General features: G+C 41.0%; 1 protein-coding gene and 1 long non-coding RNA gene across 7 annotated transcripts in view; one reads left to right on the top strand and one right to left on the bottom strand.

Moving 5' to 3' along the window:
• SLC7A6 (solute carrier family 7 member 6) overlaps window positions 1–9020 on the bottom strand; it is a 33291-nt gene extending 24271 nt beyond the window's left edge. Inside the window, exons 1-2 of one of the 6 annotated variants that reach the window (XM_069027172.1) lie at window positions 8917–9020; window positions 1620–2181 (exon numbers count right to left, since the gene is read on the bottom strand). In XM_069027172.1, the coding sequence (XP_068883273.1) occupies window positions 1620–2142 (523 nt within the window). In that variant the 5' untranslated portion in view covers window positions 2143–2181; window positions 8917–9020. Of the gene's footprint in view, window positions 1–1619; window positions 2182–5715; window positions 5846–7964; window positions 8035–8714; window positions 8795–8916 lie in introns of those variants that run through there. The other 5 variants (XM_069027171.1, XM_069027175.1, XM_069027170.1 and 2 more) reach the window with 5 other exon arrangements.
• Window positions 9021–9092: 72 nt separating this feature from the next.
• On the top strand, window positions 9093–14278 carry LOC138117133 (uncharacterized). The gene is made up of 3 exons (XR_011154532.1): window positions 9093–9180; window positions 11263–11311; window positions 13680–14278. It is a non-coding gene; the product is annotated as an uncharacterized lncRNA (long non-coding RNA).
• The last annotated feature ends 277 nt before the right edge of the window (window positions 14279–14555 follow it).

The following is a 14555-nucleotide window of genomic DNA, read 5'->3' as shown; positions in this document are numbered from 1 at the left end:
GATGTGAAAAACAACATCAGCCCTGCAGGACAGGGAGAAGTCTAAGCTTTAACAGCTAAATGAAGTTGTAGAGCAGGGGTGAGTCTTAGCACTGACACTTAGAGCAGGGCAGAACAAGCATTTAAACCATAAAACAGACTGTTAAAGTAAATTGTTCTGCCTGCCTGAGAGTGATCCTGCTGTCACGTGTCTCCACTAAAAAAAGAGTTGTTAATTCCCCTTATTAGCAGCAAACATAAAGGACATCACACTGTCTTTCTATACCTACTATATAATAATTTTAATTTAATTGCTTTGTCTTAATCTCTTGCTTTTTAATAAACTCCTTTTTATAAGGGCTAACTGCTCTCAGAGTGAGGGGATACCTTAAATGGAAGAGCAGATTCTCCCACACTCTTGAATTTGTGCCAGGATATCTTAGGACAGTATCTGTTTAAGGAATGTGAACATGACATTACAGGCCCTTCACTCATTTGGAAGGAAGGAGGGAACAGAACCGATTAAACTGACAGATCTGTGATTATCTTTCCCCCTGCCTGGACCCCAACCAGCATGTTAATGCTTTCACAACAATAACAAAAATGGAAGGGGAAGCTGCAATCATCATAACCAGTTACAGAGGTCAAATGTCTGAAGCACACACTACTGCTCTGTCGTTTCCATTTCGTATCCTATATATTGACAACTTGAATAAGGAACATGAGAGCTCTTCCAACAGATGCATCAAAAAGGAACCAGCTAGAAGCAGCACATATTTTTGCAGCACATTGTTGGCAGTAAAAGAGCCCAAGTTCTGTGTAAGCTTTTTGGTATAAAATCATGTCAATACATGTGACAGGCTTCAGAGCACACTGTTATGGATCAGTACATCACAAAGCATTGTCCTACAGACTTGCTAAAATACAGTTTTCACTGTTTACTGGAAATGTAAAATATGTATATAAACACTTTTAATACAAAATACCTAAAATTAAATCAGACACACACACAGTTCAAACATACAGTTTCATTCTTTTGATACAGCAGAACAGTCCTGGTTTGACTGTGGGCAGCTGTTTCTCTATATTGACTAACAGAGCTGGCTACATCAGTGTTTTATGTGCACACAAAATTTCCACTTTTCAAAACAGCTTTATCACACATCCTGTTGTACTGATGATACAGTTAATCCCAAGCATAATCTTGAATGAATGATTTTTTGAAACCAGAGTAGTACCTGAACCATGTAACCACTGAGAAATTACGGCAAATCAAATTACACCAGAATTTATAGCATAAGAGCCATTCTGCAATAGTTCTTAAGACCACACCAAGAGTATCCTGAGGTTTCATTTAAAATACCTCTCCTAAGGGATAACAATTTTTACCCCCATTTTTGCCAGGTGAGTAAGCTTGGAAGAGTTAAAGACCTTGTTCTGCTTCCAAATGAGGAAATGGTTGTTCACTGACTGAACACATGCAAGTGTTGTGTACTGATGTGCTGAAATTGTTCTTTGCCCCACTGTAACTCAAACCATTGCAGATCCAGTATGCAACAACTCTGAGTGTGGGTAAGATTTGCTTTAATAAAACCCACCCTGGATAAAAACTTACCATAGTAAATGTCAAGAAATACTTACATTCACAAGCAGCTGCTATGAGACGACAAGCCAAATACGGAGGGTCACAAGAAGGGAAGAAAGGCTGAACTATGTAGTTAGCAAAGGTGATGGCAATAATTGCCTGACTAGTTGGCTCAACAATTAGGAGTGAGGTCCACAAACGAATAAAAGCAATGAAGCTCCCAAAAGACTCCAAGATATATGCATAGCTGGCTCCTGACTTTGTAATAGTGGTTCCAAGTTCAGCATAGCAGAGAGCTCCAAAGACTGAAAATATCCCTCCAATTGCCCAAATTATTAGAGACAATCCATAAGATCTGCTGTAGATGAGAACTCCTTTGGGAGAGACAAAGATACCTGAACCAATCATGTTGCCTACTATAAGGCTTATGCCATTTATTAAAGAAATTTCTTTCTTCAGTTGCAATGTATTTTGGTCTCCATCCTGTGTTCCACTTGGATCTGTCCTTTCTGTTTTATTGACAGGGCTGTATTCAGCCAGTGAAATATGTGATTTTGTAAAATCTGTCCTTTCTGCCATTGTGGAAGGACTGAATTCTCCGCGACTCCAAATCACAATCTAAAACAAAATATAGACAGCGGAAATCATTATAAATTTTTTATCCCAGGACTTTCTTGCAAAATCTTCTTTTCACCTTTTTACCCTATGACTTACAAATATAAATTAAGACTTTTCCTTTTGTTGCTTCATGTTTGGGTTTTTTACACGAAGTCAAATTCATGCACAGTTAAACAGGAGAACCAATGCAGACAAAGCAAGAGACAAATTCCAATGTAACTTAGGATGAGAGAGGAACTTCTACCATTAGGAAAACAAACAAACAAAACTGTAAGAAGGACAGAATTAAGGGACTCCTATTTTGAGAAGAACAGAAGAAAGAACAGAAAGAAGAGAGATGTTATAGATAAGGAAGCACCACAAGACCAAGATGGGAGTTCTAAGCATGAACATAGATGTATTGCAATACTAAAAATATCAATCCAATTACTGTGCTTAGACACAGAAGTTATGAATGATCTAGTAACATGCTGTCAATGCACTGGGGGCTCTTGCTAAGGGCCATAGGCAGAGGTGCTTAATGCAGAACGCCCTTGATCCAACCCTTGACTCCTGACTGATTCTGCAGATCGCTCCCTCCCCAGAACTGTTTCCAAATCTCACCACCTCATTTCTCGGAGTTACCTAAAAGCACAGACTGTACATGAAAAAACCCACAGGAGCTTCAATCCAAATTCCTCCATTAGCAGCTGTATTTAACAGTATCTAAGGACACAGAAATTAATCTTTTTCCTCTGCTTCAGAACTGACTGTCTGGAAAAGAGACACTTTCTTCTGAAGTCTCCAGAAAATTCTCCCATGCCTTCCAAAAGCAAGTTACTGCTAATAATATTTCTCAGCTCAAGAAGACATTGATAATTCTGAATAAGACCCATTAGACCCATTTTACACAAGTTTACTAGCTTATCAGCTCCATATAGAATAGGCCCTACATAACTACCAGAATTAATTTAATGACTATTCCTTTCCCCTGCCTCGATTAAACCTTTAGTGTATACTTCAGCCATTTACTATAAAATAGAAAAAAAAATTGAAAGTCTGGGTCAGTTAGAATAAAGCAGCTAATCTAGTGTGGGGGGTAGATTTTGTGCTTTTTGGGGGGGTAAGACTAATTTTACAAAAAATTTTTTAACTGCAACAATAAACTTGTCAACTGAGAGAACAAAAACCCTGAATATGGGAACTTTGAAAGGTCAACATGCAGTCACCCAAACTACATGAGCATCTAGCAACAGATGAACATACAAGCTTTTGCAGGCACACCTTTCTGGAGAGAATACTCTTCCTCTATCATAAAGCCAACACCTTGTTGGGGTTTTAGTTTAGTCCTAGGTTTTTTTCTGTTAAAGGAATTTTTCCCATATGCATGTTGCTAGGAGATAGATGGCCGTACTTAAGAGAAGATGACCGTACTTAAGAAAGACAAAAGGGCCTGTCCAGGCTTTTGTTTTTCACCTGGTTGTGAGTTCAGTTCGCTCTCAGTGTCTGGAGGGAGAACCTGCAGAGAAAGGAGCTGCTGGTTCCCGTTTTCGGCGTCTTTCTTTCTGCTGGAAACAACACCGGGATCCCAAGGCTGCTTTCCCTGCCCTGCTGGAGGCTGGGGCTGTGGCCGTCCTGCCCCGCTGTGGCTTCGAGCCTTCGCTGCATTGTAGCCGTGCTCACCCTGCCTGCCTGGAGCCCCGGGGGGTTCCCCTTTTGGATACATCTCGTCTGCCACCCGGGATTTGTGTTTGTGCCTGCCGCTCCAGCCTACCAGTCCAGCCTGCTGTTCCGGGAGTCCAGGATCAGCTGCCCAGCGGTTTGTGAAGTTTTTTTTTGTTCCACCCTTCCCTGGGATCCCAGGGCACCGGTGCCGCTGCTCCCCGAGCTCGCTCCGGAGCGCCCCCTGCAGCCGCGGGGGAACCATCGCACCTGCCCTGCTCACCGGGAGCCGCCAGCGCCCCTGCCGGCTGCGAGCAGAACTGCACCTGAGGGGAAAGGGCCCGACAGCCGAGAAGGCTGGGACTGGGTTTGTGTTTGCTGTTACTGTCATAGTTGTTGTTTTGTTTGACTGGTTAGATATCTATATATATATAGTAAAGAACTGTTATTCCTATTTCCCACATCTTTGCCTAAAGGCCCTTGATTTCAAAATTATTAATAACTCAGAGGGAAAGGGGTTATATCTGCCACTTCAAGGGAGGCTTCTGCCTTCCTTAGCAGACACCTGTCTTTCAAACCTAGACACACCTGTATCCTACAGTGCAGAAAATATGACCTGACATCCCTGAACTAGAATGAAGATGTGAAAATTATAAAGATTATTTTCAATCAATTAAAAGAGTAACTTCCACTGAAGCGGAGTACAAATCTGTTATTGAAACATATTACATCATTCATCTCCAACTCCTAAATCTTTAGAGACTGCATTCTTTTAAATAATGTAAAGTGAGATCCTCAATCTGTTTAGTTGGATGCCTTCTGGTTTATTTTCCCCTCAATACTCCAAATAAACACTTTAAAGATGCTTAATTACTAAATACACATTTTATCATTTATACATGAGTCAACCTCTAGTATCACAGATACATCGGAAGACCTCAAATTTCAAACTTATAATTAGACCAACATTTTTTGAACTTCCAGAAACTAATCATTGCCATTTCAGAACTTAAAAGCTTGAGTGTTATAATGAGGCACCTCCAACAAAATGAAATTAACTAGGAGGGAGGCATCTTTCTACAGATGAGTGTGCCCAGAACTTCAAAGGAAAAGCAAAGTAAATTTATCACACCAGTTGTTACCTGTTCTCCTTGTTATTTACTCTTCCATCTATCTTGTGCCAAATTCATTTGCAACCACTTACTGGCTGACTTTCTGTTATTGGTGTAGTAGAGCTAGCTCTTCAAAAATACATGCGTCCTATAGAGTCACAAGATTATTTGTTTGCTTTACAAGAGGAAGTTTAGTTATCTGTCAATGCATATTATCAATAATCAATTATAAATATGATGCAATCATCAGAAAGCTGTGCAAAACAGCAGAACAAATAATCAAAGCAGATATTTTCATTAGTAATTTGGCTGTAAGAAGTGGATTTAAAAGAACACTTGTGACCCATAAAAATACCACTCAACTCCAAACTGAGTCTTTTCATTTCCATGAAAGGAACTTGGGACAGGACCCTAGTTGCAAGTGTTTTTCAGAAGGCAATTCACCCTGAACAAATGTCAGTGGAAGAAACAAGAATACTACAGCTATTATTATGACATCCAACTGCCATTTGGAAACAGGCTATGTTCATTTTCAGCCCTTACCAGCTAAAGGATAAAACTGCATAAATATGTTAAGAACTGATCACAAACATAAAACATCATTTTGGCGGTAACTACACAGCTTTATGATTTCTTACCCACATATCCTAATCATCATTCCCATTTTCTCCTGAACACCTCCCAAAGTACAAGCTGATCAGAAGCACACACATTACTTGCAATACTCAAGCACGCTGATGATTTGATTTAAGTCAATTTAGTAATTCAAATCATATCAAACCTGGTGTGTTAATGCTCAGCCGGTTTTGCACTAAGAGTAACCATGATTTACCTCACGGTCTGGAGTTCAGAGATGCATTTAACTACCTGCAACTAGGGACTCAGTCACTGTCCAAATGCCTCCACCTCAATAGCAGCACGTGACTGCAGTTCTATACAGTTTTGTTACTGATGACCTTGACTGTTTCTTGCCCTGCTATCTCTAGCCAGGAAAGAACAATCACAGTATCTCTCAACCTAGCCTGTTCTGGCCCCAGTTCTCCTTCTTCCCCTCTCGTTTTGTTATTCCCAATTTCGGGAACCTGCCACCAACTAGGATTTGCATGAAGGTGTGTACAACAGCTCACTGAAGATTAGATATTTTATTCACTTCTCTAGCCTTGCTTGCTTTATATGCCTTTTAAAGCCTTAAGGGCAGGGATTGCTTATTTGCCTGAGTTACGTGATGCATTTATAACATCTCTGACAAAATCAAAACTGTTGGCAGGTTTTTTCCTACAGGTACTTCACTTAATCTTAAGTGGAACCAAAATCTGCAGCTTTGACCAATTGGAAAGAAAACTTACCAAGGAAGAGGGAAAGCAGAGACTACAGAAAACTGAAGCTATGTCAGACAAAAAACACATACATTAAATCCATGATTCTGTCACAAGATCATTATTTCAGTGGAAACAGAAGAGAGGCTTGGAAGAGGAGAGCCAGAGACAAATAGTATATATTTTCTAACATACAATAATCCTAACGTAGTGCAGCTAAAAATACTATTAGAACAATCTCTAACACTGCCAAAGCCCAGCCACAGGAGTGCTACGGCTAATGCTGGGTTCTGCCTTCACACAAGCTAACCAACTCACAGATTTCCTCATCGCTCACCCTTGTGCAATACAAAGTCTTCAACTCCTTTTTTTGCTGATCACTGCATCTGTGAGGAATCTTTTTGCTGGTATGTACAGATTGTGTTTTCTACTGAAATGACTCTGCTGTTGGTCGAGAAAGCTATGATATGAAACCAGGACAGAGTGACCTGAAACTAGGATCACTTCACTGTTTCACCAAAAAAATGTATTCTGGTAAGGCCTATCACACCACAGCCAGGTACCAGAGGAGCTGATGAAGGTTAAAATGCAACTAGCAATGTATTAACACAGGGTGGACCTCCTTTAAGGGGAGGAAATGAGGAACCATCCACCAAGATCCCCTTTCTCCCATTGAGCAGAACAGTTGTCAGTTGTTTGACCTGGGATGAACCTGCAAGTGAGTTAATAACCAAGGTGAAGTACCAAACTGCTAAAAGCTTACAGTGTTTGCTTTTATACATTACCCACTCATTAGCAAAGATTTCTGGTGTTCTTGCCTCTGTCTTCCTTAGTTCTTGATTGCATAAAACAACTCTCATTGTAACACAGCTTTACATACACACTTTGGCTATCCACATATACCAGATATAAGACTCCTTTTTCTGAACACAATGATTGGCCCTATGAGCAAGATTCAAAGATTGCTCTATACAGGCAAACAGCATCAAAGTCTTCAGGGAGTTAAGCACCAACAGAGCAAATTAAGTCCCAGAAATGCTTATTCATTGCAATGTATATATTTAGGCACCTCACAACATGGGAAAGGCCTAGAGTTTGTCTAGGATATGTTTTTCTTTTTCCTGGTGAGAGAAGAATCTCTTCCCTACCATATATATGCTGAACAGACAAGAAGCCCTTGCAACAAAAACAATTCCCAATGTAAAGATTTAACCTGTTCAACCAAGTTTTTTGTGCTTGCATATACAAACACAACATCTTTTAGCACAATAAAAAAAATCCCACAAACAAACTTTTGATCAAATAGAACTGCTTGTGACATCCATTTTTGAAAAAAAAGGACAAGGTAAATTTATTACGTAAAAAGGTATGAAAGAGAAGTTACTATGTCAAATTTTTTCACTTGATAGTTTATCAGTATGGTAGTAAGTCATATTTTCATATTTTTTAATGTTTTTCATTATCTTCGTATTTCCAACAGAAAAAACAGAAGCAAGCTCACAACAGAGACTTTGTGATAGACAGTTGATTTAGGCTGGGAGGGCACAAAGCTGCTGCAATGAGAGGAACATCTGGTGAAATTTATACAATAAGCCCCAGGTAAAGACAGAAGGAACAACAGTAGAGTTTGTTAAAGTAATTCACCTTATTTTTCATGCTGGGGCAGAAAACCTCTCAAAAGAGGGGGAAATAATGCCAAAAGGCACATGCTTACCTTCACACCTACACCCATGTGTACTCTTTAGGTGGAACTTATAGCCGCACCTGATCAGATTGTAGTTAATACACTCCATTTAAAAACACATAATCAAAATCACTACCAAACGCCAGCAAGTCAAGGCATGCTGGCCTGAGGATCTCACTAAGCCCACTTCAGTGCCCTGCGATAGCTCGCTAACGGAGCAGTCAGAATTACCTGCACCCACCACCAAAAAGCGCTAAAGGAACACGTGGCTTCACAAAGCCACCCTCAAGTCGCCACAAGCACGACTCCAGGGGCTGTCGCCGCCGGCCTGAGACCCTGGCGAGGTCCCGCCGCAGGAGGGAAGGGTCATTTGCAGAGGTGTGATTGGGATCCTCAGTGGCCGCTCCGCTCTCCACAAGCGGTGGCGACCCTCTTTCCCCCTATAAAATAAGCGAGGTTCACACAGATTGCAAGCCTTCTGGACAGCCCCGGGAAGGAAGTAGCTACAGGCACCCGTCTGAGACGAGGACTGTCTCGAGTTGGGGCACCCTTTAAAGACAATACAAAAACACGCGGCATTTATCTTGCTACCACCGCACACTTGGAAGCCGCCCGGCTCGCCAAGGCCGCCGCCCCAGATGCTGCAAGGCAGCGCTGCCGCCGGCAGCCCCTGCGCTGAGGCCGCTCCCTGCCCACCTTCCCTCAAGGTGAAGGGAGCTGAAGGAAACCGACGAAGGAAGGCGAAAGCCCACCCCGGCTGTCCGGCCGGAAGCGCGTTACCTCCGCTCCCGCGGAGCTGTCTCAGGATGCTCCCCACCCGTTGCCACCGACAGGCGACGGAGGCCCCTCCGCCCCGCCCCGCTCCGCCCACGCCGGCACCGCCGTCGCTGCCGTCGCCGCCTCCCGCCCTGCCGCTGCGGTATCACCGCCTCCGTCCCCGCCCCCTTTGCCTCCTCGCCGCTCCGTGGCAGAAATCCGCTACCTGCCGCGTGGTGGGCCCGAGGGGGAAGCCGCAAGGGGCATTCCCGCTCCGCAGGGGTTGCGCCGGACCCCCCCGTTACCCGCTGGTGCGGGGGGAGGTGTTTGCAGGGCCGGAGCTCCCCTCTGCCCCGCGAAGTTCGCGTCGGCTCCTGCGCTACCGGTGGGTGGGGAGACCCTCGATCGCCTCCCCCGCCGCAGGCGGAGCGGAGGACCAGCCTCCCCCTTCCCCGCAGGGGCAGGATGGAGAAGAGCCTTAGCGCTGACGGTACGGGAATGGCCCTTTCCCAGCCTGGGCTGGGGGGCCCTGCCCTCACCCCGCGGTCCCTGAGGGCCTCGGGGGACACGGAGCTCCCGTGAAGCCCCGGAGGAGGACGCTGCACGAAGTTGCATCCACATGAGTTACGCTTGAGACACTCTCAGGCTCGAGACTGAGGGTGGAAACCCTGAAATCTGGTGGTATTTTGGGTTTCTGCTGCACAGGTCGTAAGTGCCAGTCACAGTGGATATGGCAATTAAAATGGAACAGTACCGTTGGTGTTCCAGCCCCCAAGAGGGGCATAGCTACACCCAAAAATTGGCTCCCTTAAAATACATCTAATGGACCTCCCAGAATCGTGAGTAAAAGTGGCCTATGGTGCCTGAATATAATAGTAAGGAATCGGCCGTTCAGTAGATTTATCTGGGGAAGTGTAGTGAAACCTTTCTTGTCTCTAGCAGGTTAATAGTTTTATCCTGTTTGAGCCAGTGAACCCTAGGCCACAGCTCCCTCTTAATGTTTTTTTATTGCTTTTTTTGCTGCTCCCTGTGAGGCAAAGGGATGGTCAGTGCCTGGAAAGACAACAGGGCTCAGGCGACAGGATAGTCTCACTTGAAACAATTTAATTACTCCTCCCTCCCTTAGTCCATGGTTGTTATCTACCATCTGAAACAGTTAAGTCAGAGGTGAAGTTTTTCAAGAGAGTAAAAATCTTAGCGGCAAATAAAAATTACAAGGCTGTAAAAGAAGTGAGAAAGTCAAACTCTGCACTGTAATACCCATAAATGTGCTAGTAAATGCAATAGTGGAGTCCAATTCTATTGCCACAAGGCTTACATTTCTGATTTCCATCTTACTTCCTCTCTCAAAAGTTGTGTGTTTTATCAAGGAGTTGTTTTCCTTCATTGTCACAGTGACAATCAGGCTACCAGACAACTGCTGCCCTCATCTATATCTCCAGATATTCATTACATTGTGTATGGATAAAAATTAATTAAGAAAGTATTTTTGTTAGAAGTTGGCTTTTTAAGTGCACATAGGGAAGATAATTACATTAGACTTTATTTCTAAACTATAAAGCACCATGGCAAAACAAACTCTCATTTGCAGGAGCCTGATCATCTCAGCTCTCTAATTAAGTTTGTCTCAACTCTTTGTTTGGCTTTTGTCAAACACACACTATACTAAATCTATTACCTGCTAAAGCTAGTGACAGTGTTGCAAAGCAGCAAACAAAACCAGTCTGCTGCCTTCTGGGAGCTTAACAGCCCTGATAGGCGACTTCTTTGTTTTTAAGCCACTTACAGAGCACTGACAGAAGATAAAAAAGTAGATGACATCCCCAGAATATAATCAAATTCTTACAATATGAAACTGATTGTTGTTACAAAGATAATATGAACCAGAAAGCAGTCATTAGGTGGTAATAGTGTTTAGTCATTGCTACAAATGTGCTAGTGCTCTGTGTTCTGTAGTACAGGATTTTCAGGTAGATAGATGGACATTTGCAACAGTTGTCTCGCACATTAATCAAAAAGTGAATTGACTGTGAATGTAAAAGATGCAGCTGATTTCAGTTGTTGCTAGACTGCTTTTTAAACTCTCTCAGGATTGAATCTACTGAGGACAGCATTCACTTCTCAAAAAAATGGACTAATGAAATATGAGCTAATTATAAAATTGCCTTTAGGAACAAGAAATAGATGAGAACTGACAAGACATAGGAAACAAATTATTAGGCATATACTGGAAGTATAGAGAATGACATTTTACTTTAGAACTTCGAAAAATATTTATTAGAAAAAGTGCTTATTTGAGGGTTTCAAAATAGAAGTTCATCTTCTGAATGATGAAAACTTAGAACACTGTTAGAGGTTGGTGTGAGAGATCCAAGTTAGGACAGCATCATAAGGCTAGACAATGCTTCTAAAATGTTTGCAAGTGAGCAGAAGCAAACCTCAGAATAATCATCTAGATAGATATTTTTGTCCATTTTGGTAAGGTTCATCTTTTATAAATAACTTTTTCCATTTTACTATGGAAGTGAAATGTAAGTCTGGACTCCTTACTTTATTTCTTCTCTTGTTACAGATTACATAAATTGTATGGCTCATCCCTGATGCTCCATAAATGGCCACTGGTAAGTTATGTTTATACAGGAGTGTGTATTCTCTGAGTGCTAGGAGATGAAAAACAGCTAAAAAAGATTTTGTTTCCACTAGGGTTTTATCTGATACTAATTTAATCAAGTTAAGATCTTACCTCCTTTAGCTAATGAGAACAAAGACTGAGTTTTGGTTAAGTCTTTTGCCCTATCTGCTTTTTTGTGTCTGGCTAATATTGCCACTTAGATACATCTTAGAAAATGTAATTCAACTCAAAAATCTTGAAGAATAAACCAATTAAATACCTCTGAACAAACCAAATTGAAATAGCATCAGATTACAGGAAACTGAATCCACATGATATTCATCAAATGGTTTTAGAACATGACAAAACCAAGGTAAAAATAGCTATTGAATCTAAGAGATTTTGGAACCTTATACATCAGGTTCGTGCTTATTCACAAGTTCATTCTGGTGTGCAGGGTGAGTTTAAGCATATCCTTACAGCGTAAGTCCCCCAAGAATGTGCTTCTCATGCACTTAATTAATGGAAGAATGAGTGTGTGCTGAGCTCCTTAAGGGTCAGCTCTGAAGGGGTGCTGTGTGTACGTCAGTAGTACTCATTGCAGCTTGGAATTTATGGTACTGACTATGATGGAGATGTTGCTGCCAGCCATGTGTTTGATGGTTTATGTTGGTTCCTTTTGAAATTCTACCATGTAGAGTGAGTCCTGAGACCACCTTAATGTTTTTTTTTTTGAAATGTACATTCTGTGGACACAGGAGTTACTCACAGGGGTCGTGAAATCATTCAGGACAGTAAATCTGGGACTTCAGCCAGATCCCAGCAAATGACGATTTTTATAAGCACTTAAAAGCAGAGATTATTTTTTGGTAGTTTTTCAACCATAATCATTTCAAACAACAAACACAGCGTCAACCACGTATTTCAGGAGAGAAACAGTTAAAAAATAAGTGTAAGTGCACCTGTTTCTTTTCTTTGGTTAAAGCTGAGTGACTTTGTTTACAAAAATAAATTCACTGATCCTTTCCCCTTTCTTTTTACCTTCATCTTTCCCTCATGCAAATTTCTGCTGTAGGTGGTTTAAGCAGAGTTAAGTGTGACATACAAATGAGAGTGACGACAAGCACTAAAGTGCTAGGCAATTAAAGGAAAGGGTCTAAATTTAGGCGTCTATATTTACCTTTTCCCTGCTCCTAGCTGCATGTCTCCTCCTACTCCAGTGGCCTTCAGCATCTGGTGGCTCTGGCACTTGTCCACGCCCCTCTGTAAGGCAATTTTGCTCACCAAACCGGCAAAAAACAATACTTTGATGAAGGTTGGTTTTTTACTATCATAATCACAAGAATACAAATGTGGAGTAAGCTAGGAGCAGAGGAGGAGGTAGTGGAAAATAGCTCTTTAAGAAACAGAAACTGTGGGATGTCACTGTCTTGTCCAACTGCAGTTATTTAAATACTCTGAAGATTAACATTAGTCCTTCTTTTATGGAAAACTTAGTTTCTCTACACTGAAGTTTTTAAAACAGACTTTAAAATAAGCTTTGACATCCCATCTTTTTAATTTTATTTGTCCTATCTGGTTCTGTTGCCTTTCAGATACCTTCTTCTTTTCACTGCCTCATCTACTCTCACCAAAATTTATTATTTGCTTATACATATCTTTGTTGCACAGGATTACAAGCTGGTTTTGTTCAGTGCTGTCCATGCTGCAAAGCAGAAGTGGGAATAGATACCTTCTGAAACATGGACAAGTTTTCAAATGTTAACTTTGCTAGAAGGGCTAAGAAACAATAGCAAAAATATCCCCATCTTCAGATAAACTTCAAAGGTCTCTAGGACTTTTTTATCACTGTTGTGATTAATGTCACAAACTTTATATTTTAATTTTACATTTCTCTTTCTCATGTAATCTTCTCTATTACAAGGGGAATGTACAATACATCAAGTTTTTCCCAGTCAGTTTGGGGGGATTATTTGGAAAAAAATAGTCCCTTGTACATATATTTGTTTTAAAACAGATGGTTTGACTTAATGTTTCAGACAACGAAATCATTCAGCTTTGAGACCCTACCCTTTGAATAAATTCAACATAGATTATACAAATTGTCTTATCTATGTTGAATTAACTTCACGAGCATCTGGCTATTTATTAATGAGAGTGAGCGAATTGCAGTCTTCATTTTCCTGAAAAACAGCGTGGAAGTTCAAATCATTGTTTCACCAAGTCTTAAAATGTTGCAGGGATTTTTAAAGATAATGCTCTTTGTCCATGTCTACTTTGAAGGCTATTAAAAGTGATTATGTATAAAAACAAACTAAGGAGGATTTGTAGCTGTAAAAAATAGCATCTTAAGAATAAGTGTTTTTTTCTTGTTTCAGGTCCCAAATTAGTATGTGGGTACTGTGATTGAAGAATATGAAGTCCTTAGTTATAATGTTTGTAACCTAGTTCAACAGCCTTTAAATAAATTTCTTCTGGATGAGACAGTTTAAAGATATCTGTTGGGTTGAGTTGTTTTTTGATCTTAAGTAACTCTGGCCTTCTAATAGAACTGCTCAGACTTTCTTCAAAACAGCAAAGTTCCTTTCTGTTATAGATTCCCCTGTGTTGTTGTAAGTCCTTTTTTTGATATATTTGTGGTTCCTGTGTCTCTCTCTCTGATTAAAAGCAGGAGTATGGAAGCTTAGAAGATTCTGACCATGCTCAGCAGTAGTTACATTGACACTCTGTTTGCGAGCAGCTGGTTACTAGAGGCTGAGCCAATGTCATCATTTTGTTTGTATTATCATGCTGTGTCCAAACTTTGCCATTTAAATATAACCAGATGTTCCTTAGCAGAGCTGCTTTGAATGCAGTGTGTTACAGTACAACCCCATCAGTGCTGATCCCACTCTTCCATCTTTGCTTTTACTGTACTCCTGTTACTTTTCTCTTAATTAATGAATTACCCTGAAATGTTTGTACAAAACAAATAAAGTTGGACCTTCAATAAAATTTCTCTGCCGTTTTATTTAGAGAACTTAAAATAACACAGTACTTTACAATGTAGGAACAATCGTTGGATGAACAGACAGTAAGGACGGCCTTTATTCCCTAAACTTTCAGACTTCTGTGGGATTCTGTAGTTGTAATTGATCCAAATTCAGGTTGTCTTTAAAAGTAAAGTTTTCCAAAACATAATCTCAAATACCTTTCTGTATAGATTCTACACAGTGTGTGCAATCAAATTTGCCAATGCATGTTGACCTGATACA

This window comes from Aphelocoma coerulescens, chromosome 11, assembly GCF_041296385.1.
Source record: "Aphelocoma coerulescens isolate FSJ_1873_10779 chromosome 11, UR_Acoe_1.0, whole genome shotgun sequence".
Taxonomy (NCBI): domain Eukaryota; kingdom Metazoa; phylum Chordata; class Aves; order Passeriformes; family Corvidae; genus Aphelocoma; species Aphelocoma coerulescens.
This window is presented reverse-complemented; position numbering and strand designations above follow the sequence as displayed.